General features: G+C 42.5%; 1 protein-coding gene across 1 annotated transcript in view; it reads left to right on the top strand.

Moving 5' to 3' along the window:
- Positions 1–209: 209 nt before the first annotated feature.
- The window catches only part of LOC128740443 (sodium channel protein Nach), a 32,836-nt gene continuing 6,693 nt past the window's right edge, over positions 210–26,352 (top strand). Inside the window, exons 1-6 of the mRNA XM_053835981.1 lie at positions 210–379; positions 448–645; positions 13,121–13,235; positions 13,366–13,571; positions 22,128–22,260; positions 22,807–22,925. Coding sequence (XP_053691956.1) covers positions 210–379; positions 448–645; positions 13,121–13,235; positions 13,366–13,571; positions 22,128–22,260; positions 22,807–22,925 — 941 coding nt within the window. The remainder of the gene's footprint in view (positions 380–447; positions 646–13,120; positions 13,236–13,365; positions 13,572–22,127; positions 22,261–22,806; positions 22,926–26,352) is intronic.

Genomic DNA, 26,352 nt, shown 5'->3' with positions numbered 1-26,352 from the left:
AGAGCACAGGTATAGGCTGAGGTAAATAGGAGAATATTTGGGTAAGCGTGCTAATCAGAATCAATCAGGAAAGTAGGTCTATCCTTGGTATTTGTTTTTAGCACTCAGAGCAATTCAGTTAGGATAATTTCATCGAAAACTCACTTCTGTCAGTGAATCCTTTACTTACGGTTGTTTCGTCAATTTTGCTCAGTACAATTTGATACAATATGAGCAAAGAAAAATCCTTAAGGCATTCCCCTACAGAAAGGAATAAAGCAGCAAATAAATATGTGCAATTCTTGATTCCTGTCAATATATTTTTAAAAATATTCTTTTCGCAAGGAGCCTTACATGGAATAACATACGTGGGAAAAACATTTCTTCATGTACTAGAAAAGTGAGTTAAACATAACTATAAATTGATTCGTTGTTTATTTCTAAATACGATCATCCTTCTTCTCACAGGTTGATGTGGATTAGTTTGATTGCGATTTGCTTTTATTTTTGTATCACACTAAGCTTGGAATCTTGGGAGCGCTTTCAACGGAAGAGCACGGTGGTTACCATAGAAAAGGACCACTACTACTGGAACATTTCGATGCCCAGTTTGACCATTTGTCCGATGCACCGGATCGATAGGGATCTATTTGGTGAATTTTGTTCGTAAGTATTATATTTGATTGGGAAAAAGCGCTGTTCAACTAGTTTTTGTGGCAAATGAGAGGCTCCGTAGCCGTAGCCTCGACAAGCAAGTGGTCGTAAGATCGAAACTCAATAGAATCAAGTAGTTCGATAAAAGTATGAAAACACCGACCCTAAAGCATGGATAGTGAACAGTTTCCTCTATGCTGGAAAAAATGAAGTGCGGAATACAGAAAAAACATCTGGATGTACAATATTACAAATGGGTTGGATATGTCATTGTGATATTGGATACTACAATAAATTAAGATACTGGTTACAGTGATTATGGTGATAATGTCCATGCATTAAAAATGGCAATTACAACCAATCTGAACTTATGATTTTTTATGCTCAAGTTTTTTTGTGTTTTGATCTTAGAGTTATTGTCATACAGAAAGGCAGGGTGTCATTTCAAATAAAAATCTCAGAATGCGAGTGTTACGAAATAGGTTAGGTTATGAACGCTCACGACTTAATAGGGCAGGGGAGGGTATTTTCAGCCCATTAAGCGATTGCATCTATTTTTTCGGTCTATGGTCTAGTTCTAGTGGAAGAACAGGTGGTTTTAACGTTCTTTGAATAATCAATAGTAGATTGCTTACAGTTTTGAGAAAATAGTTATAACATATTAAAATTGTATGTCGGAAAAGTATTTTGATTGGCGAAAGAAAAGGCAAATAAGCTGAATTTAGAAACCTGCTGAAAATACCCTCCCGACCCTATATTTTAGTCGTGGTAAGCGCTAATAACTCTTTCATTTGTAGACAGAATGACAAAATTTTTACGCCAAACGATCAGAATTGTTCGACGAATCAATACTGTGGATACGCGAACAACAACATCAGTAAGGCACTGTAGCAGCAAAACCTCCACTCCCTACCTCGCCCCCTCCTCCACTCTCTTTGAAATTGATTTTAAATATCGGGTGGTAGAAAAATTCTTTGACATGAGTAACAAAATAGTGTAAAATTATTTGACTGTAGAATTTGCAGCCTAAAGAACTCGAAAACGAATGTGTTAAGCAAGAAACAGGAGTGAAAGTTTAAACAATATCATGACTGAAAAGCGATAAAAAAATTTCCTTCGATGTTGTCTCTCTTTTGGTAGGTTTTTTTGCAAGAAAAATAATAACGTACACCTGAAAAGCACACCTTTTTAAAAAATCTGTTTTTTTTTCAACTATAAATACGATGGCAAAACTGAAAAATAGGAGAAGAGGTAGAAAAGTCGTATTCAACCATGCATCGAGCCCAAAAAACGAACTGAACTATTAACTTATATGAAAATATTGATTTCAAATCGCGACGACAAACAAAACAAAACGGTCAAAACACGATCCCAAAAGCTGTACACGATGACGATGCTGACGTAATTCGAAACCTATATCAAAACAGATTTCAAACGGTTTCCAGGGCAGAAATTTTAAACGATTACCGGCACTGGTGATGTGCTGGGTCCCGTATCTTCTCTATAAAATTTAACGTATAAAATCAGAAGGGTTGTGTACAAGACGCGACCGCATAGGTGAAGCAGGACTACGTATGACTGTTTGTAGTGATAGTAGCATGTATCCCTGCCTGTAATCATTCGATTCTCCATGTATACATGCTATATGCGTTGTATGTAACATTTCTCAAAGTAATAACATTGTATACGTTCAAGGGATTTTACCGATTCAATCCCATTGTATCAACAGCACATATTTTCACTACACTTCCAATAAAGCGGCAAACATGCGTATCCATACAGAATCATATTATCGCTAAATCCCAATGCCACTGGTTGATAAAAAAATATTCTGAAAAATCTTTGTTTTGGACGACGAAAGTTACTTCCCTTTTTCGAAGAGGTACATTCTCAGAAATGATCGTTACCATTCCATGGATAGTTCTACTGCATTTCCGAACATAAAATATAAGTTTAAAAATAAGTTTGAACACAAACTGATGCTGTCCATTGGCCTTTCCGTAAGAGATATTTCTAAATCATGGTTCAAGCCCTCTCCCTTGGCTATCAATCAAGACGTGTACCAGAACGAATGTTTGAAGAAAATTTAGATCCCGTTTTATACAAAAACATCATGCGGAATACGTGTTTTGGCCAGATAAGGCATCGTCGCATTACGCCAAAAAACACAATCTCTCCTAAATACCCATTCGATTCCATTTGTACCCTCAGTGTCGCCCGATCGAAGATTTCTTCAGGATTTTGAGCTCCTTGGTGTACAAAAAAAACTGGATAGCCACAAATTGTAAATAGGGTACGGGAGGGTATTCCCAGCACGCTACTAAATTCGGCATACATTACCTTTTTTTTGCTGCGCTTTCCCAAATAAAAACTTTGCCGCTATATAACAATACTGAAACGAATATAGCACTCATAAGCTTTAATGTGTTATAACCATTTTCATAATGTAAGTAGTTTGCTAAATTTTGTTCAATAAACATCAAAACCACTGTTTTTCCACTGGCACGTAATCAGACTGAAAAAAAAAATCAATCACTTACGCGTATCCGCTCTTGATGATAGTTTGGAAAACACACAATTATGATCACGTTTACTTATTCTAGAAACTAAACAGCTGTGAATATGGTATCACAGAACAATTCTACTTCTTTTTATCACGGAAGAACTCAAAAATTCCCTTCTGATATGAAAATATAAATCAATTTTCATTCACTAGCACTTGCAGCATTTTGTTTTTAATTTCAGCATATGGTGCCCTATTTACACTACTACCAATGTGTGAGGCAGTTACTCCTGAAATTATGCTATCATGTTGACATAGCTAGTATTTGAGTGACAACCACTTGCTTCTGGTGCTAATGTAGATGCACGATTCAATGATACACTAGCACCAGCAGCAAGCTGTTGTCACTGCAAAACTAGTTATCTTCAAAGAACCCGGAATGTAGACAATAGCGACACATTATCCATCGGTATCTCTTTTGACCTGTTTTTGAAAAGCATTTAATCCCTGTGCTAGTCGGATTTAAAAAAACACAGACACCGCTACAGAAAATGGGCTCAATTTAGCCGCAGTGACTTCATCATTTCTCGCGACTATAACTCAAATTCAGTAGCGTTTTATTAAGAATAACATACACGCCGATATTCAGTAAATATTATTCTATCAACTGGTATAACAATCTTGTCTCGAATAAATATAGTTTCAACGTAATTCCTGAATATTGTTCAGGCTACCGCTTAATGGCTGGAAATACCCTCCCGTACCCTTGTTTTAATTGGTAGAATCAAGAGATGCATTCGCAAAGTTGACATGACGATCGTACAACACTTCTGTTCTGTTTCTGACATCAAACGGAAGCTTCGCCGAACAGCCGATTACGAACCGTTTTCAAATGTTCACTAATTTTTGTTCAGTAATGGACAATGTATGTTTAATTTCAATAAAAATATCTGTCTATTTTTGACAGCTTAAAAAGTAATTCCAAAATTTTAGTTGCCACCCGTTAGGATTATTCAAGTTCTATTCTATTCATATTCAAGTCCTATTGCAAATCCAATTTCATGTCTTACTTTAAATTCAATTCGGCTGGTAAATGGCTAGGTAATGCGTACCATCGGTGCCTTGTGCACTGGGCATAAAATAGACCCCACAGTGGTTCACAGCCTCTTACCTAGAAACTCCTACCCCAACCTCCTCGTGGTACCAGCCGGGATACGAGCAACCTCGGGTGGAGATCGGGTAACCAACCCCGGTGGAAACCAAGGTCGTATGCTGACAGGGGAGGAGGGCTCCTTCGAGCTACGTTGGCCCTCCGGCGATACTGTGGGGTTGGTTGCGGGCTTTGCAAGCCTGAACCACTAAAAAAACCAAAGCAATGGACTCCGTAAGTAATAATAATAACTCTAATCGGAACAATCGGCAAAGACCCAGGCGACGAAAACGGACTAACGATTGGAAATTAGGAACATGGAACTGTCGGTCTCTAAATTTCCTCGGAAGTACCCACGTGCTTTCTAAAGAAGTGAAGAGCCGCAAGTTCGACATCGTAGCGCTGCAGGAGGTATGCTGGAAAGGAACGATGGTACGTACGTATAGAGATGGTCATACCATCTACCAGAGCTGCGGCAATACACACGAGCTGGGCACAGCTTTTATAGTGATGGGCGAGATGCAGAAGCGGGTGATCGGGTGGTGGCCGATCAACCCCCGAATGTGCAGATTAAGAATCAAGGGCCGATTCTTCAATATAAGCATAATTAACGTGCACAGCCCTCACCTCGGAAGTACCGATGATGACAAAGACGAATTCTACGCGCAGTTGGAGCGTGAATACGACCGCTGCCCAAGACATGATGTCAAAATTATCATCGGGGACTGTAATGCTCAGGTTGGTCAGGAGGAGGAATTCAAACCGGTGATTGGACGGTTCAGCGCTCACCCGCAAACGAACGAAAACGGCCTAAGACTTGTCGACTTCGCCGCCTCCAAGAACATGGCCATACGTAGTACCTTCTTCCAGCATAACCTCTACCATCGGTACACCTGGAGATCACCCAACCAGACAGAATCACAAATCGACCACGTTCTGATAGATGGTCGGCACTTTTCAGACATTATCGACGTCAGAACCTATCCGGGCGCTAACATTGATTCGGATCACTACCTAGTGATGGTAAGGATACGTCAAAAACTATCTGTTGTGAACAACATACGATACCGCCGCCCGCCACGGTATAATCTAGCGCGACTGAAGCAACCAGAGGTCGCCGAAAACTACGCGTTATCTCTCGAAACCGCGCTGCCGGAAGAGGGAGAGCTGGATGAAGCCCCTCTTGAAGACTGTTGGAATGCCGTGAAAACAGCCATTAACAGCGTAGCGGAGAACGTCCTAGGCAGTGTGGCACCGAATCGACGTAACGAATGGTTTGACGAGGAATGCCAGCAGATATTGGATGAGAAGAACGCAGCGCGGGTACAAATGGTGCGTAGAGCCACCCGTCAGAATGTGGAGCGATACAAACAGAAGCGGAGGCAGCAAACCCGACTCTTCAAGGAAAAGAAGCGCCACCAAGAGGAGAAGGAGTGCGAAGAACTCGAACAGCTGTACCGCTTTCACGACACACGGAAGTTCTATCAGAAACTCAACGGATCTCGCAAAGGCTTCGTGCCGCGGGCCGAAATGTGCAGAGATAAAGATGGAGGTATCTTGACTGATGACCGTGCGGTGAACACCTGAATGGCGTGCAGGCGGAAGACCATGATAGCGGAGGAAGTGACCACATTGGTGCAGCAAGCGACGAAGATGTGCCACCCCCATCGATAAGGGAAGTTAAAGAAGCCATCCAGCGGCTGAAGAACAACAAAGCAGCGGGAAAGGATGGCATTGGAGCGGAACTTATTAAAATGGGCCCGGACAAGTTGGCCGGCTGTCTGCATCAATTGATTGTCTACCGGAGGAGTGGAAAGACGGGGTTATCTGCCCTATCTACAAGAAAGGTGATAAGCTGGATTGTGAGAACTACCGAGCCATCACTATCCTGAATGCCGCCTACAAAGTGCTGTCCCAAGTCCTCTTTCATCGACTATCGCCAATAACCAATAGATTTGTGGGAAGTTACCAGGCCGGCTTCATGGAGGGTCGGTCTTCAACAGACCAAATCTTCACCCTGCGGCAGATCCTCCAGAAGTGCCGCGAATTCCGAGTCCCCACGCACCACCTGTTCATCGATTTCAAAGCCGCATATGATAGCGTAAACCGACAAGAGCTATGGAAAATTTTGGACAAAAAGGGCTTTCCGGGTAAGCTTACTAGACTTATCATGGCTACGATGGATGGGATCCAGTGCTGTGTGAGAATCTCGGGTGGATTGTCGGACCCATTCGAATCTCGCAGGGGACTTCGACAAGGAGATGGTCTTTCCTGCCTGCTATTCAACATTGCGCTTGAAGGTGTTATAAGGCGAGCGGCGATCGAAATGCGGGGCACGATTTTCAATAAATCCAGTCAATTTATCTGCTTTGCTGACGACGTGGATGCTGTCGGCAGAACATTTGAGGCGGTGAAAGATCAGTACACCAGACTGAAACGCGAAGCAGAGAAGATTGGATTGCAGATAAATACGTCTAAAACGAAGTATATGCTGGCGGGCGGGACCGAGCGCGACAGGGCTCGCTTGGGCAGCACCGTGGTAATCGACGGGGATGAGTTCGAGGTAGTCGACGAGTTCGTATACCTTGGCTCGCTGGCAACAGAGGACAACAATACCAGCCGTGAGATTAAAAGACGTATTATCAGCGGAAGTCGGGCCTACTACGGACTCCACAAACACTTGCGGTCGAACAATCTGAGCCCCCGTACAAAGTGCACATTGTACAAAACGCTAATTAGACCGGTTGTCCTCTACGGGCACGAAACGTGGACATTGCTAAAAGAGGACCTACGAGCACTCGGAGTTTTCGAACGGCGGGTGCTAAGAACCATCTTTGGCGGAGTGCAAGAGAACGGTGTATGGAGGCGAAGAATGAACCACGAGCTCGCGCGTCTCTACGGCGAACCAAGTATTCAGAAAGTGGTTAAAGCTGGACGGATACGTTGGGCAGGACATGTTGCTAGAATACCGGACAACTATCTTGCAAAAATGGTTTTCGCATCAAATCCGGTAGGAACAAGACGAAGAGGGGCACAGCGAGCGAGGTGGCAAGACCAGGTGGAGCGAGATCTGGCGAGCACTGGGTGCCCGCGGAACTGGAGATCAGTTGCCATGGACCGAAACAGATGGAGAAATTATACTGCGCAGGCCTTGTCATAAGACGTTAGGCCAATTAAGTAAGTAAGTTAAATTCAATTCAAAGTTCAGTTTAATTCCAATTTCAGGTAAAGTTACAAGCAAAATTTTAAGTTCCATTTCAAATCCAAGTTCAAGTATAATTTCAAGGCAAATTTTTCGTCCAATTAAAGTCTAGTTTCAAGTGAAATTCATTGGCGGAACTAGGGGGGCTAGGGGGGGCTAAGCCCTCCCTAGAAAAGATTTAGCCCCCCCTAGAAAAGTTGACTAAGTTTTTTAATTTTTGAAAAACCAATAGTTAGATAACTATAGGTACGAAAAACTTCAGAGTAACGTTTATTTGCATGACTGTTATAAGATTCCAGGCATTAATGTGCATTAAATTTTAATATGCCGACGAAATAAAGCGGTTGAAAAAAATTCCGGGGGCTATAGCCCCCCCTAGAAATGAGCGCTAGTTCCGCCAATGGTGAAATTTAAGTTCAGTTTCTAGTTCAATTTAAAATCCGACTTCAACTAGAAGTTTGTCATCAAGCTTCTAGTCTGAATTGGTCCCAACTTGAGTTCAATTTCATGTCAATTTCTAATCCAATTTGAGACCAATGTCAAGTCAAATTCCAAGTTCAAGTAAAAGTTTTGATTTTAAAATTAGCTTCAACGGCAACTTCAAAGCTATTTTTAAGTCCATTTTTATGTGCCACTTGAAGCCCTGTTCATGCCCAATTTCAATACGAATTGGAAGTCAAAATCCAGGAGAACAATTCGAAGACCAATTTCCAATTTGATTTGAGGTCAAGCATTACGTCTAAATTGGCCCAAATTTGAGTTCAATATTTTAAGCCGGAATTCCAGTTCCATTTTCAATCCAATTTCAATTTTACGTTCAAATCCCAGGATGGAGTACATGTCGTCCGGCATCCTTGCGCCGTGGCCGACCCACCGTAGTCTCTCAATTTTCGCCAAGTGTACGATGGGAATCTCTGTAGCTCGTGATTCATACGCCTCCGCCACTCTCCGCTTTCCGTTTGTACTCCGCCAAAAATAGTCCGCAACACCTTTCATTCAAATACGTGCATGTATGTCTTCCTTAAGCAAAGTTACTGTCTCAAGTCCGTAGAGGACTACCGATCTGATTAGCATTTTGTACATCGTCAGTCTTGAGCAGCGGCCTATGCTCCTTGATCGAAGCGTCTTGTGGAGGGAAAAGTAGGGGGAGCACGGGCCCCCATAAAGCCCGCCTGATACTGCCCTACGAATTCTCTTGCTATTGGGGATAGACGACGCAACAAAATCTGGGAGAGTACCTTGTAGGCGGCGTTGACCAACGTGAGGCCGCGGTAATTACAGCAATCTAGCCGGTCGCCCTTTTTGTAGATGGGACAGACTAAACCTTCCATCCACTCCGCCGGTAGTTTCTCCTCCTCCCAAATTCTAGAAATTATCCAATGAAGTACCGTTGCTAGCGGTTCTAGGCCATTTTTGTAGAGCTCTGCCGGGAGTTGCTCCTTTCCGGAAGCTCTATTATTCTTCAGCTGACGAATTTCTCGTCGGATCTCTTCGCTATCGGGTACCGGCACACTGTTGTCGTTTGTAGGCACCCCGAGGTTAACTTCCATTGCGTCTCCTGCTGCTATATCATCGTTGAGGTGCTCATCGAAATACTGCTTCCCATGGGCGTAGCGACGGGGGGGGGGGGGGTTTTGGGGGTTCAAACCCCCCAGGAGAAAATTTGTTATACACTTTCAAGCTTGAAATTTCACAGCCAGCTATTGTTTAAAGCACAGGAAAATATACGGGGCTGATAGTACGATCCCCGTCGGCGTCGTGAACTCGGAACTCGGTGGTTCGTGTTGTTTTAGGCCCCATTTAATTCGATCTTGGGTTACTCGACGCCCATTTTCCAGGCATCTCTGAAGCCACAGTTTTTTACTTACAAAATGAAACAAAGGTAAAAATGTTTCTTTAGACCTGGACGAGCCATCTCGCACGTTGAGTCGCTCTGTGCCGGTGTCGGTGGGGTTGTTGTATAGAACCGTTTTCCTTACGACGTGACTGGTTCACTGTAGTTTACCGACATTCGCCAAATGTACGTTGGCAATCTTCCCAAGCAGGGGATGTTGCCCTTGATTCATGCACCTCCGCTACTCTTCGCTTTCAGCTCGTACTTCGTCAAATGTCGTCCACAAAGGCGCGTAAGTCCTCCGTGAGCTTGGCCTATCGGTCTAATAGGGGGTGTGTACATTGTCAGGTTCCTAAGGCGGCTTATGCCTCTTAATCGCAGCGTTTGGCGAAGCTCAAAGTAAGCACGTTGTCCTGCTTGAATATGCCGCTGGATCTCCTTATTTGTATTGTTGTCCGCGGCTACCTGCGATCCCACATACACGAGCTCATCTACCACTTCTGGTTCGTCGCCGTCAACGATTACCGTCCGCGAAAAAAGCACGTTCGTCTCATTTGATCCGCGTAAAATCAGACCAGACCAAATTGCAAAATTTAAAAGAATGAGTTAATGATAGCAAACGATCAAGAATTTTCTTAGCTACATTTTACTCTAATTAGACTACATAAATGTTGCAAACAGCCAGTGTTATGAGATGATTTCGAACAATTGATAGCTATAAACCATACAGAGCAGCAACTTTTGAACGCGTTTTTCTCGAAATAAGATTTTTGTCACTTGAATCGGTCTGACTTAACAGCGACCATTTGAGCCATCATTCATGTATTTGGTCTTCGACGCGTTGATTTAAAGCCCAATCCTGCTAGACTCCGCCTTGATGGCAAAGTTTCTGTTACCTGCTTAGCCACCTGGCAAAGTCATGTGCTTAGCCAATAAGTTTGCTTCATTTACTGTGAATCAAACCTCTCTTTTTGAAATCTGATTGTCGGATCACCTTACGCGCGATGTTGAGAATCATACAGGATAAGTTGTTCTTCAGCACCCTCGCTGCGTCTTGAAGAGACTCAGTTCTATGGACTTTAACAGCCTCTCCCAGCCTAGATTCGAACATACAACGTACCTCAATGCCGGCTGGGAAGCCATAACTTTAACTCTGTTATTTCAATTTGATTTTTGATCTGATGAGCAAAGTAAAGCCGTGGGATTAAACGTCCTTTCTAAGATTTGACCCTTCATTGACAGACTTCGCAGTCGGCTACGAAGGCGAAGTACAGGACAGTTACGGGGCTAGTGCAAAAATCCTACTGACTCTATCTAGTAGCATCGTCTAACCGAGATTCGAACATGCGACGACTGGCTTGTTAGACCAGCATCGTACCTCGAAACCAACTAAGCGGCATTTGTCTGATGAAGAACACTCAATTTCAACCAGAATAGTTTTTAACTGAAAATAATTCTCCATTTCCTGAATAAGGTACTTACGGTTACTTACTTACTTACTTATGTGTCCATGTCCGCCGGTCCGGCAGAACAAAGGGATGAAATCAGAGATCTCCACTGCTGACGGTTACCCGCCATGGCTTTTACCTGTCGCCAGGACAGGTTCTCGTCTACAGCCCGGATGTCGTTGACTAAGCTCCGTCGCCATGAGCCTCTGGGTCTGCCTCTTCTACGCTGTCCTTGTGGATTCCAATCGAGTGCTTCTCTGCAAACCTCGTTCGCTCCTTTCCTCAAGGTGTGCCCGATCCACTTCCACCTACGTTCACGAATGTCTGTGGCTATCGGCCGTTGATGACACCGACGATGGAGTTCCTCATTGGATATCCAATTATCAGGCCACCAGGCACGAATGATGTATCACAGGCACCGATTAATGAATACCTGCAGTTTTTGCGTTGTCTCCGCTGAGACGCACCACGTTTCGCAGGCATACAGCAGTACGGATTTAACGTTTGAATTATAGATTCGGATTTTCGTACGTAGAGTGATCTGGTTTGAGCGCCAAATGTTTCGCAGACCTGCAAAGGCACCCCTGGCCTTCCTGATCCGTGTGGCTATATCAGTCTTGGTACCACCATCGGGCGTTGTTTGGCTACCAAGATATTGAAAGGCGGCTACCTGCTCAACTTGTTGTCCCGCTACTGTGAAGTTAGGGGCATTCTCAGTGTTCACTACCATAGACTTAGTTTTCGCTACATTGACTGTGAGACCTGCTGCTTGGGAGCTCTCGGAGAGGTCATCTAACTTGCTCTGCATGTCGTTTCGGCGTTGTGCGAGCAAGACACATGTCGTCCCTACACATGTCAAGTTTAGGTGTGTAGTCCTTACGAGTTTGGTTCACTTTCTCGTAAAACTTGCGCGTGTCATTAGCCCGGAATAGTTCCAACTCCAGCTCCTCACAATCTCTGCCCTCCTTATGACGCTTTTTCCTCCTCAGGATCGTGGTCAAATCATTCCGTGTGTCAAATCATTCTCGTGTCAGTAGTAGTCCCGTTTTAACGAGAATTACTCAGTTGTTATAACATTGGTGTTTTTAATATTTCTTCTTGCTAATTCTCTTTTCATCTTAAAAAGCTCTTTCGTATATAAACTAACCAACATTGGGTGTGATTTTTGATTTTTTTTTGCTTCTCACATTGCAACCCGGTATTCATCAGCAAATATCTTCTATGAAGAAAATAGCTTATCATGATTTCTACCACACAGCCCATCCAGACGGTTGTACTTTTTATGGGCAGTAAAAACTGCGATTATATTTCCGGAAAGTGCACTACAATATTCACTACCTACAGCTTTCTTTTATTGCCTGTTATTCAATGCACGGCTTCGCATCTCTTTCGCTAACAACAAGAGACGTAACCAATTTGCTGTCGGTGCTTTACGGTTCGTGCTACTGGCACTGGCTGGGTCCTGGGTGCATTTTATTCCCGGTATGACAAATTATTTAAAATAACAATAAGCTAGCTTCTCGTTCGGAACACTGATTTCTTGGTAGAAGAATAGCTACGGTTGGTCTTTTAATATCGGAAAATGCCGTTTTCCAACGAAAGATGTGCACTGATGCTCGGTGGTAGGCGCACAATAATATAGGCTCGGATGGTTTCGTCTGGTACGATTATTGTATTATTCAAACAAATCCCGTCGGTATAAGCTGAATCTGAATGTTATTTTATAGAGAATTCCTTTATTAACCTGGGTTCGCATTCACTTGAAACCGGAATTAATAAACGATTTACCAGGTTTCAAGAGATCGACCCGTGAATCATAATGCAGCTTAAAATTTGCTGGCTGAAAATAACAATTAGTTAATTGTTGAGGAAAATTCTTATAATATAAATCTATTCCAGTTAGTACAGTGAAAAAGACTCAAACAAACTGACCAAACGGTGGGAAAACGTCATGTCTTTGTGTTGATAAATTTCTCTGAAGACTGCCGTATCTTACCAACTATAAACATAATTTCACATTTTCTTAACATTCTTTACGATTAGTTACGATGATAAGGGTGACTTATGGTTTGGTAAACCAAACAATAAATTCGTACTACCGTGAAACCCCGTTCGTTTGAAAGATTCTTATATCGCTCCAAATGCTTTCTAGCCATAAATATTAAGAACAGTTTGTGGACCTCTTATAAGGAGCAGCAAAAATATAAACATTAGCCTTTTAAAATACCGTAGACTATTTTCCGACCCATTTATTCTATCTTGAAGGTGCACTTTCGGCCAATAGTTATAATATTTGTTCAGCGAGCAAGAAAAAAAGAATCCATAAAAACTTTACGACTTTCTTACACAGCAGAAATAATATTTTCGATCCGGATGAACAAGAGGAAATGTTCGACTTCATCGAATCGCTGGCCAACTCTACCTACATGAACTTTCGCAACATCAAGGGTTCACAGAACGTTGATGTAAGTTTTTCCCGAAGCACCCATAGCTGCCCACCCGTACCGGTGTAGCTTACCAAGGCTAGTAGATTGAGTTCAAACTTTGTACACATTTACAACTTTTCTTTTCTTCGTTCGCTTTTCATCTGCTCAGCGGATTCTCTCTATGCTTCGCATCCAACCGAAAGATTACATGATGCTGATTGCAAACCTCACAAAGGATTTAACCCGGCAGGACCACCAGGAATTTCGTGTACGCACTTTAGCCAACCTGGAGTACATCAGAACGCTTCAGACACTGACCGAGTACGGCATTTGCTACACAACCAACAGCTTGATTGCTCCCAATTTAACGACAAGGTAATTTATTGCCAGCAGTAAAACTTGCACGAGTAAATATGTATACAATGTTTGCATATCCCTTTGAACGTTGCATAGAAACGAATCCCACTCAGTTCATTAAATAGATGAACAGTAATTTTTCCAAACAAATTTGCACCTCATGAAACAAAACAACACTCAAACTTATGCTACCGTCTGGGTTCAGCCTAAGATATATACTTTTCGTTTCTAATATCATTAAATTCTCTTCATCATGGTTCCTCAATACTGCCGACATCATAGACAAACAGATTCCACATTGGTAAAAGTTATTCAAAGTACAATAGTTTGCTGAAAATTATTGTTATAAGTATTGCTTCATTGAAGTCTGTCCATGTGTGGGGCTTCAGGGTGCAACGATAAAATTAATTGTCGAATAACACAGACCCTCGTCTACCAGTATTTTCTACGTACGCAATAGTAAACTTCACCTTTCACTTTGACTTTAATCCAGTAGAGCTGTTCTCGGTATGTGCAGTGTAAAGAGCGCATAATTAAAATTTCAGCTTCGACCGGATGCTTTACGTTCGTTCCTATCCTCAATCGAATTACTGTCTTCAAGCTTGGTCATGGGTAAAGTTCAATAGTTTCTCATCACAAATCGAGTGAGCCACTCAAGGTAAACTGAGTTCAGTAATACACTAGAGCCTTCCGAACAGTTCACAGGAGCAATTTCAAGGCGTAGTGAAAAAAATTTGTGCTGGTGTGATAAATCGTGCCAGAAGATATTTGTATAGTATTGTGCAGAGTTTTATGTATTAAGGACGAGAGAAAAATATTGAAAGCGTACGTAAATCTTTGACTATCATCAAATCGCTATAAATTGATCGCTGGATCAAATCAAAGACACCATGAGCTCGTTGGTACCCTCTTTTAGTGTCCACGTTTCGCGATAGTAGAATACCGTCGGGAGCATCAGCCTCTTGTAGATAGGTCTATAATGTACCAAGGTAAACAACTTCCTCGACCACTCCTACAAATATTTCCATCTATCATTACCAATACTCGAGGGACTACCACGCTCCCTGCCAACAACCATTAATTAATTTAGAGAAATTTATTACGAGCTGAATTCTCACAGATTCCTTAGTAGGAGGCCTCTAAGTATTTTTATTGCAGTATTTCGAAGCACGTAAGCCTATTTTTCGAATAACATTTTCAATACTGTGTTAAACTGTACAATTGACAGTCGTCACCTTGCTTTAAACTGTCTTACGTCACGAGCGAGTTTGATGTTTCCCTCGCTGTCCTCACACTTAAAGTGAAACCATCCAGGGTGGTACACAGCCTAATTAGCTTAGAAAACCATGTTCAAAAGTAATCCACCATAACTCGTTTCGCGATATTGAATCGCACGCTGCCTTAAAGTCTATAAAGAGATAGTGAGTCCGCAAGTTGAACCCTCGAATCCATCGCAATGAGAATGTCCCGACTTTAAAAAGTTCGGTAGGAATGCTTTTATTCTTAACGCTGCTTTCTTCAGCTCGTCCAACGTTGACGGCTCCACAGGCTATCATCCTCAATCTCTATTCCTATTGACAACTCTATGTTCTTCATCATTCAACCGCACATTGAAACGTTATTTCCTTCGCCCGGTCAGTATCGTGATCATCTGCGAACAGTTCGCGCTACGGCAAGCCGTTTGCCGAAGACCAAACTGATCATCCACATGTCGGTCTAAAAACTGTAGCTTTAATCTTTCAGAGCAATTTAACCGAGAATTCTACCACTCGCAGACACTCATCACGACTTCATCTGATCAAACAGTTTCTTTTCTGCGTGTCGGTGAGAACAATTCACCGATTTTCAACAGACCGCAACCGAAAGCAAACACTCACGCATCATAATTGGTAGATCTAATCTTAATTTATTTTTTTTTGAAACGATGGTGCTACAATTGATGAAGGGACGGTAAGGGAAAGTAATGAAGAAGAATTTTTTGGGAATGGAGGAGAAAGAATGGAAAGGAAGGGGGGGCAATGGGCAGCTACGCTTAACAAGTTCTCGTTGTGACCCCTACCTTTTGTCCAATGCTGGAAGGTGCATGGGTCGAACCATGCTATAATCTGAAATTATAACCGGATTTCAACCCACAACACCCGCCAGGGCATGTGGCTCGTTGGTACCCGTGTACCTAAGAACCACAGAGGCGCTGGACAAAAGCAGTCTGCACAACCCCCCTTATTAACGTAGCGACAAGTAGCGACATAATCTTAATTTGCAGATCTAATCGAGGGAATGCGTTCTGCTATCTCTTATTATGCATTTGCCAGAGAAAGACATATATGAAATAGGGAGGGTTACTAAAAGAGGCGTCAAATATAGCGCTGGTTCTCTCAAGACCCTATTAAATACCTCCTCGAGGATCTAAGTCAAACGATGAAGATCGATGGACCTGGAGATATAGATACCAGAGCAGCTAAGCTAGAAGGTACGAACCTGAGCGCCTGTTCCCTAGGTGAGGAATGGCTCAAACAGTGTCTGTCTCGGAGTAAGAGACTGAACATGAAATACTGTATTCCGTAAGCTGCACCTAAGATGGCAAACCCATCATCAAGATTTACATAGGTATCGCGACCTTGGTAAGGTTGTAAATCGACTGTGACAGAAAAACCGATTGTTAATAACTTTCTTTCTGCAAAAAACTTTGCATTGATGATTTTTTGTATGCGTGCTAAAGCAAAATACTAGAATATGGCGATATGACCTCACATTAAAATGATTTTGGTGTTGAACTCTAATATTCTTCATAATTGCAGCAATAAATCTGTTTGGTCACGATATTACCATTTTAATAGCACTATGAAACTAACAGATTTATTGTGGTTTTGGTGCGCCGTTTTGTATTGCTACGCCTAACTTATGGTAAGTTTATAAGAGACGTGGTGCAGCCAACTAGTTTTATCGTGGTTATATAAGCAACCGCAGTATTGCTTTTTTGCTTTATTAACAGTTTTATTATTTGTTTTATAGCTAGCTATAAGTGTATTTTGACTCGTTTTCTCTTGATATTGCGTAATATCATAATTAAACCAAAGGTAATGATCAATACCGCAATAACACCTTTATAATATTCAAGTAAAACCAAAGGCTCTAGAAACGTAACTTGGGGAGAGTAGCTAAAACATGACGTGAGAAGCATTGTAGGAGGGAGGAATTCTTCCGTCCAGTCATTGGAAGACATAGCTTTCATCTGCCGACTAATGATAACAGTCTAAGGCTCATAAATTTTGCCGCAGCCAGAGGAATATTCGGAAAGACACTTGGAGGCATCCAAATGGAGACTACTCTGATCGATCATGTCTTGCTTGACGGTTGATACTTTTCGGATGTAATCGATGTACGTTCTTTTCGGGGATAACGACTAACCACTAACTCGTGTAGATTCGCGCAAGGTAGTCGAACGGGGCGAAGGCTCGCACTGAGGGCACGCTGTGTTTTAGGGGCAGCAGATTACGACAGAAAGTTTGATCCACGGCCATACTTGCGGCCTCCTAGCTGGCCTCGAGGTACGCAGATGGTCGTCGTATGTTTCAATCTCGGCTGGGAAAAGCTGTTAGAGTATCCAGTATCCTAACAGCTGGCTGCGAAGTTTGTCGTATAAAAACCGAAGGTAAAGTTTCGAAAACACAATGTAGCACCTAGGTTTTGCTTTTACTTTTGCTTGAATAAGTCGTAGAAAAGCAGGATGTAAGGGAAGAAGTTATAAGAGGGCTGTGAAGGAACCTCCAAAAAAGCAAAGCATTGGCTATAAACGCCTTTAAGACTTGACGATTCTTTATAGACACAGACTTCGCAACCGGCTATTAGAGTACAGGACAATTACTAGTGCAACAATACTATTGACTCTAAAAGCATTGCACGGCAGAGATTCAAACTGCATGGCTGTAAGAAGCAATCCACTGGATCGTTGTCAAGATGGAAAAACAAATACCGGAGGAGCGGTTGAATAGTCTTATTTGCTCTATTTCCAAAAAAGAACATCGACTAGAGTGTAAACACTACCGAAGCATTACTTACTTACTTAGGTGGCTTGCCGTCCTAAAACAAAGCCTGTTGAACAAAGTTTCTCCATATAACTCGGTTGAGGGCTACCGCTCTCCAATTCCTCGGACACCGAGTACTCTCCGCCAGATCTCGCTCCACCTGGTTTAACCATCTTGCTCGCTGTGCTCCTGGTCGTCTTGTTCCTACCGGATTTGAGGCGAACACCATCTTTGCAGGGTAGTTGTCCGGCATTCTTGCAACATGCCCTGCCCATCGTATCCGTCCAGCTTTAGCTACCTTCTGGATACTGGGTTCGCCATAGAGCTGTGCGAGTTCATAGTTCATCCTCCGCCTCCATACTCCGTTCTCCTGTACGCCGCCGAAGATCGTTCTTAGCACTCGTCGTTCGAAAACTCCGAGCACTCGCAGTCATGTTTCATGCCCGTAGAGAACAACCGGTCTAATAAGCGTCTTGTACAGGGTGCACTTTGTACGGGGACTTAGTCTGCTCGACCGCAATTGCTTGTGGAGCCCATAGTAAGCACGACTTCCGCTGATAATACGCCTCCGAATCTCACGGCTGGTATCATCGTCCGCCGTTACCAGTGAGCCAAGGTAGACAAATTCATCGACTACCTCAAACTCATCGCCGTCGATCAATATACTACTGCCCAAGCGGTGTCGTTCGGCCTCGGTTCCGCTGGCCAGCATGTACTTTGTTTTAGACGTATTTACCTTTAACCCAATCTTTTCTGCTTCGCGCTTTAGTCTGGTGTGCTGTTTAGCCACCGCCACAGATGTTCTGCCGATAATATCCATGTCATCGGCAAAGCAGACGAATTGACTAGATTTGTTGAATATCGTGCCCCGCGTGTTGATATCCGCTCGGTTCATAACACCTTGTAGCGCTATGTTGAACAGCAGGCATGAAAGACCATCACCTTGACGAAGCCCTCTGTGTGATTCGAATGAACTTGACAATCCACCCGAAATCCGAACACAGCACTGTGTACCATCCATCGTAGATTTAATCAGTTTGATGAGCTTCCTGGGGAAGCTGTTCTCGTCCATGATTTTCCATAGCTCTTTCCGGTCGATGGTATCATATGCGGCTTTGAAGTCAACGAATAAATGATGCGTGGGAACTCTGTATTCACGGCCCTGTTGGAGGATTTGCCGCAGTGTAAATATTTGATCCGTTGTAGACCGACCTTCGACGAAGCCGGCTTGATAAGTTCCCACAAATCTATTCGCAATTGGTGATAAACGGCGGAAAATGATTTGGGACAGCACTTTATAAGCGGCATTGAGAACGGTGCATATTCTTGGAGGCGGCAAAGTCGATAAGTCTTAGGCCCATTTCATTGGTTCGCTGGTGTGCACTGAACCTTCCAATCACCGGTTTGTATTCCTCCTCGTGGCCGACCTGAGCATTGAAATCCCCGATGACGATCTTGATATCGTGTTTTGGGCAGCGGTCGTATTCACTCTCCAACTGCGCGTAGAATTCATCCTTGTCGTCATCGGTACTTCTGAGGTGAGGGCTGTGCACGTTGATGATGCTTATGATGAAGAATCGGTCCTTGATTCTTAACCTGCACATTCGAGGATTGATTGGCCACCACCCAATCACCCGTTTCCGCATCTCGCCCATCACTATGAAAGCTGTACCCAGCTCGTGTGTGTTGCCGCAGCTCTGGTAGATGGTATGTCCATCTCTGAACGTACGTACCATTGAGCTCTTCCAGCACACCTCCTGCAGCGCTACGACGTCGAACTTGCGACTCTTCAATACGTCGGAGAGCACTCGAGTGCTCCCTTGGAAGTTGCGAGATCGGCAGTTCCACGTCACGAGTTTCCAATCCATAGTCCTTTTTCGTCGCGTGGGTCTATTCCGATTGTTCCAGTAAGAATATATTTATTCTTCGTTCCGTGCTTTAGTATTTTTCGTGGTGACGGCTTGCAAAGCCTGCTACACCAACCCCCTGTTTCGCCGGAGGGCCAACGAAGCTCGAAAGAGCCCTCCTTTCCTGTCAGCATACGACCTTGGCTTCCACCGGGGTTGGTTACCCGATCTCCACCAAAGTTGCTCGTATCCCGGCTGGTACCACGAGGAGGTAGGAATAGGAGTTGCTGAATAAGAGGCTATGGACCACTGTAGGGTCTATTTTATGCCTACACGTGCACAAAGCACCGACGATACGCATTATTCAGCCGTTTACCAGCCTACCTACCTACTACCTACCTACCTACAACCTACTGAAGCATTGTATTGCTCAATTCATTATATAAGATGTACTCCCGTTTCCTGTTCAGTAGACTGAGACCATTTACCATACATCAGTTACTAGACAAGTTCCAGGAGAACAACTTGCAGACTCATCATCTGTTTGTTGATTTTAAGGCTGCGTACGATTCCGTCAAACGAAATGTGCTGTGGCAGATAATGCTAGAGCATGGTTTTCCGATGCAACTAGTTACGCTGATTCGTACAACGCTGGATGGGGAGAAGTCATGCGTCAGCAAATAGCGGGTAAGACCTTACCCTACCGCTTTCGTGACGTTGAATGAACTGAAGCATAGGGATTCATTCTCTAACTTGCTAGTTAATACGAAGAACAAACGTGAAAAGAAACCGGACTATCATAATTAAATGTTACATGCTTCTTGGTGGATCTTTGTGGATAACGTCGATAGACCTGTATTCATATACCATGGCACGCTCGTGACATGTGATAACGATGTAAGCCACGGAGTAAAACAACGAATTGCAGCCGCACATCGGGCTTTTGTACGGATGACGTAGCCAGCTGAAGTCCCGCAATTTGCAAATTCATACAAAACTGACGTTCTACAGAACACTAATCCTTCTGGAGGCCATTTTTGGACATGATTCATGAACGAATGCTTGGAGTTTTTGAGCCTAAAATTTTGCAATCTATACTTGGTGGCAAAATGCAAATAAAGTGTGTCGCAGACGCATGAATCACAAGCTATATCAAGTATACAAATATGCAGATACAGTGAAAACAGCACAATGGGCCAGGCTGCAGTAAGTTGGGCACGTGGTCAGAATGCCCGACGAAAGGATAGCCAAAACTATTCTCAGCAGAGAACCCGAAAGAGGCCATAGACTTCGAGGCAGATCCAGCTCCCGATAGATGGAGTACCATAGTACTTGAGGACCACAAACTTTAAACCAGCAATACAGCATATGAAAAAAAGGAAAACGCAAAACATCGAGTTTGACGGTTCAATGTTTTACACGCGGTTCTCACTTATAGAGCTTTCCGTTGAATCTAATACGGAGCAGCCATCTCCGATCTCTTGATAATTAGATATGCTGCCAGTCTTTGCATATAACCAAGGGACTGGCAACCCTATCCCTACTCAATGTGTTTGACAGTAGCCAACATCTACTGCCGGCGTGGGTATTTGCAAAAATCTGGCTAAGATTTGAAAATACTACCCGTCTGCCAGCATACCGGCTTTGCAGAGTGAAACGAACAGAACATATAGCGGTGTCATGCTGTTTCATTTACGTAAATGGTTAGATGTTGACTCCAAAAACATGGCTGCCTAGCAGGACCGTGCATATAACAGTAGCTGACATGGTTCCAAATTCTGTTAATCATTTTATAGAAGATTCTCCACATCACATGAACGGTTCTTAAGGTGGTGAAGTCTTGGTTTGGGGCTTCGTAGTAGTATTCAACGTGTGAGCTCTAGCTAGGGTACCTCTGAGTCAAATCAAACTTATTACTTAAACGCGGCCCGAAATCCGAAATGCCCAATACTTGTCCCATTGTGGTATGAATCCTATTGTGGTTCACTGTAATCTGTTCATCAATCCGCTCAGCTACTTTTCGTGAGTACTCTGCTGCAACTGCCTACGTTGAAAACTATTGATGTATCTTCCTCGATTTCAATAAGTTAGACTACCCTCCTCGAATTTTACATGCAACGAGACAGTGATCCGAGCGAAAATTTCAAACAAAGCGCGCTCGATCTGAGAGCAGACATCTCCATTTTGGTTTATCCAAGTGTGCCCAATGCTTTAAAGCTTTTCCTTAAATAACTTCATGTGGAAAATATGCTGTATATAGCACTTTAGTTTAGTGAAATTTGACAACGTCAACGTTCGCATAACCTATTTGCATTTGAAAATTATTCCCTCTCTGTACACCTGACTCCTTTACAGAAGCGCCAAAAACTAGTTATCTAATCAAAATTTCGGGTATCATTATTTCACCGTATTTTCGATGACCAACCAAACAACCTCGCTACCGACAACCACCATAATTTGGTCAACCGGAACCATCACCATCATCGCTATCATCAACATTGCCGTCGCCGTTATCTTCTCCACGGTCACGGGCGCGTGCCAACCCATACTCGTACCACAATCAATTGCAAAATTGAAACGCGTACCCCGTTATCAATGCACATTGTGACCCGGCAAATGGCCATCCCGCCAAACGAAACGATTCTCAAAACAAACCGCAACGACTGCACGCGCCATACATCCGCCAAATTTTCGACGGACAGCCAATTATTGAAAGGACATCCACCGGACGAAGCGTACTTCTACCTGAATCATAAAGTACATGACATCCGCTTCGGAAATCTATTCGACGGTGACATCACCTACAGCTTCATTGGCTTCGATGGACCAATTTCCGTAATTAGCTACATTATAATTAGAGTCTTTCAACTAATGAGAGTTGTTGTTTTGGTTGTTTCATACTTTATATTCACAATTTTCGCACCATTGAATTTGCTTTAACATAATATCATGGTTTATTTACTTTACAGGTATATTCTTGAAAATCATTTATTTCAATGCTTGCCAATAGAATCCTTTTTCCAGAAAAAAAAATTAAATGAAAACACAACACCAAGAGGAGCTTGTGCAAAGTTAAATAAATCACCAAACCATTCGACTGCTCTCCAAAGCATATCAAGCGTCGTTGAAAGCTGATCTTTTGTAAAAAAAAGCAAAAGCATCTGGCGTGTCGGATCCATTACCATATTTTCTAGTAAATTAAAAATACGCTTTTCACCGGCACAATGCTTATCTATCTGTAGTTGTTCACGCGGCTCAAGCCTGGTTAACACTTTGTACAGCTCATTCATATTGAAACTTTGCACGTATTTTTTGCCCCTCTCCGTGACGCATCTTCGCCGGCTGGACTGCATCTGCCATATGCACGAGCGAACCCGTCAGGTATTTTATCACAGCCCATACGAAACGATCAGCATAGCCCGGTATCTGCCGTACAGCAACGAAGCATACGAGTTCGAAACGTACTCCATCGAAATCGTTACAACGAAGGACTTCCGGGAGTGAGTACACATTTCATTACATTTCTACTTCAATTTCCTGGTAGTCATGAAGAGCACCTTATACACAGGACACAGCGTTTGGTACCCAATTGCTCCTATTTGAATATTTGGTGTTCAAAAATGGAGAATATTCTGGGACACATAATTTATCGTGCGTCTCGTGTCCTCGTCTGTACAGTGCATAATACCTTTGGCCCACTCTCTGCTGGTGCTGGTGGCTCTAATGGCACTAATTGGAGTGTCATTGCGATTCATGATTGCGTGTCAGTTTCCCGTTATTTATGCTACTATTACTGTTACAGAATTCACCAGAACTACCGTCGGCACCTGCTTTCTGCTGATGATGCACTCGGTTCTATACCCTGTAAGATAACGGCAGGACATTCTAATTTGATTACAGAGCTTGACAGGAGATGACAATTGTTATGCGTCCATTAAAAGATGCTTATGGTTTTCCAGTTGGAATAAATTGGAAAGTGTGCTTTTTAAGCACGATTCATTTGCCAGTTAGCGAGGGTGGGGTAAAAATGGCGCTTATTATGTTGGGAAATGCTGTACTTAAGTGGTGGCGTAGTAATGTTACTTGCAATGCCATCAAAATGGGACATCTCTTATACGCAAGCTAAATGGACTCCACCTTGTTGCATTTATTTGGAAGATCTTAATTTTTAGTTTCAGGTTTTGTGTGGTTTTCTTCCAAACATAGTTAATAACAAAAATTCATTAATTTTGCTTTTCCAATTACTATCACTGTACATTGAGATAGTAACCAGTCTTAAAATATTCAATGTGTCATTCAACCGTTATTTCACATAAGGCTGTTTTCAATCAAGGATGCTGTAGATAATTTATTATCGAACGAAACTCACAGAACCATAAATCCTTCCGTTCATTATCAAATACTTACTCTTCTTACCCGGTTTGTATGCAAAACCTTCGTTCATTAAGTCAAAATCATTATACGGTAGCAATTAAAAATCTAAGATGAGAATTCGTACACTAAAAAAAATCGACACGTCGCATCCACGTGAAAAATCATGTAAACTTCTGTACAGCAACTTACATGGACTTCATGTACTAGTTAATGGGAAAGTTGATAAATTTTACCGGGATCGCACGTAAACTAGTTAGTATGAGTGCGAGTTACCAATAATTCACGTGAATGTTACATGAAAAGTGTGATGGATGAGAATTACGTATGTTTTCATGTAAACTTGACGTGCCGATTTTTTTGAGTGTAGGTAAGTCATAAAACTAAAACTCCCTGAATCTTGACATATCATAGCACGTAAAGTCGAATAAAGAGTAAAAAGCAAAGCCATGAGTATAAACGTCATGTTGAGAATTTAACCCTTCTTTATCGACAGACTTCACAGCCGGTTATTAGAGTACAGGACAATTATGGGGCTAGTGCAACGATCCTACTGACTCTATAGCTGCACCTCCCAGCCGAGGTTCGAACATACGACGACTGGCTTGTTAGGACAACGTCGTACCCCGAAGCTTACTGGGCGGGCCAATAAATAAAGGGTGCTACAATCAAAATTTGGCAAAACAAAAATGCATCTAAATTAATTAACATTTCCATTAAAGTAATAATTTTTCTTCTTGAAATTCAATTAGTATAAAATATAGAAAAAAAAAACATTTATTTAAGTTTCCTGTTTACCGAACCGAAATGTTGGAGTTGTGAAGAAAGTGAAGTGAAGAGAAGTGAAGAAAGGGTTCTTATCCCTAGGCATCATTTCAGATTTCAGGTTGTTGGCGGAACACCATACCAGATCTTGAACTGATCCTTTTTCTACCACAGTCACATCACACCGTATTTTTTGTTTTGTTTATGCTTGCTCAGTTAAAATGGCGGATATCGTTTTCTTTCTCGTGCCTTCAACAACAAGCCCTTTTGTTTGGCTGTCAATTAAGATGTGCACCAGACGTATATTTGAAGAACATTTTGATTCCATTTATACAAAAATATCATGCAGATGTACAATACGTGTTTTGCTCGGATAGAGCATCATCGCCAAAAAACAATCGTTTCTAAATACTCATTCAATCCCATTTATACCCGAAAACCACGACCCGCAAATCTGTCTCAGTGCGCCCAATCGAAGATTTCTTCGGGATTTTGAGTTTCTTGGTTGATTAGTAGAACCAAGAGATGCATTCGCAAAGTTGACATGACGGCCGTACAACGCTCCTGTTCCAACATCAAACGGAAGTTTTGCCGAACAGCCGATCACGGACATCAAGTGTACACTTTTTTTTCAACAATTGGTAATGTATGTTTAATTTCGGTAAATCAGATCTTCTTCATGTATCTTTGTCTTTTTTTGACAGCCTGAGAAAAAAATTCCAAAGTTTTAGTTGTCACCCGTTAATACAACTGGCGATTGGCACAGTCATACCTTCGATTGTACAGCAGAACGAAAGCGCTCTGAAATATTTTACTAATGCCGTTTTCGTTTTTGAGATGTAGCTACACCGTTTGGTGCTACACTTTTCGCTGAATAAACGAACGCTCGCAGTGCAGAAGCAGTCGTGTGGTATGGATGTGTTGGTATATTTTCCTATCTGCACCAGCTACACTCTCTTTTTTTCTGGTGTAGCTGGTGCAGAAAAAGTGTAGCAATGGTGTAGCACAAAAATCGAAAACGAACAGTTTTGGTGCAAAAAAGCTGTACCGGTGTAGCTACACCGCAAAAACGAAAACGACATAATGCATTGAAAAGAAAATTTTCAAAACATTTGGCCAGTTAGCGACTCCGGCAACCGATTCATGCAAAGCTGATGTGTCAAAATGCATTAGTATCGTCGTAAAAAGTGGAAGAGAGGAGACACGAAGAGAATCTCTCATTTGCAGATACGTCGAAATGAAAAAGTACCCGAGATTTAGATTCATTCCGTCCGTCTAGTGGTGGAATACGAACGCTATGCAAAACGGGTGGCAGCTAAAATTTTGGAATTTTTTTGCGGCCCCTATACTCAACAACAAACGAGCTCAGAGAAAAATGAAAGTATGTATGTGTTAGTTCTCTATCTCTTCTTTTTGTCAATATTTTTTGTTTTGTTTATGCTTGCTCAGTTAAAATGGCGGATATCGTTTTCTTTCTCGTGCCTTCAACAACAAGCCCTTTTGTTTGGCTGTCAATTAAGATGTGCACCAGACGTATATTTGAAGAACATTTTGATTCCATTTATACAAAAATATCATGCAGATGTACAATACGTGTTTTGCTCGGATAGAGCATCATCGCCAAAAAACAATCGTTTCTAAATACTCATTCAATCCCATTTATACCCGAAAACCACGACCCGCAAATCTGTCTCAGTGCGCCCAATCGAAGATTTCTTCGGGATTTTGAGTTTCTTGGTTGATTAGTAGAACCAAGAGATGCATTCGCAAAGTTGACATGACGGCCGTACA

Source organism: Sabethes cyaneus, chromosome 3 (genome assembly GCF_943734655.1).
Source record: "Sabethes cyaneus chromosome 3, idSabCyanKW18_F2, whole genome shotgun sequence".
NCBI lineage: Eukaryota > Metazoa > Arthropoda > Insecta > Diptera > Culicidae > Sabethes > Sabethes cyaneus.
The sequence above is the reverse complement of the archived record's forward strand: the minus strand, read 5'-3'. Positions and strand labels throughout refer to the sequence as shown.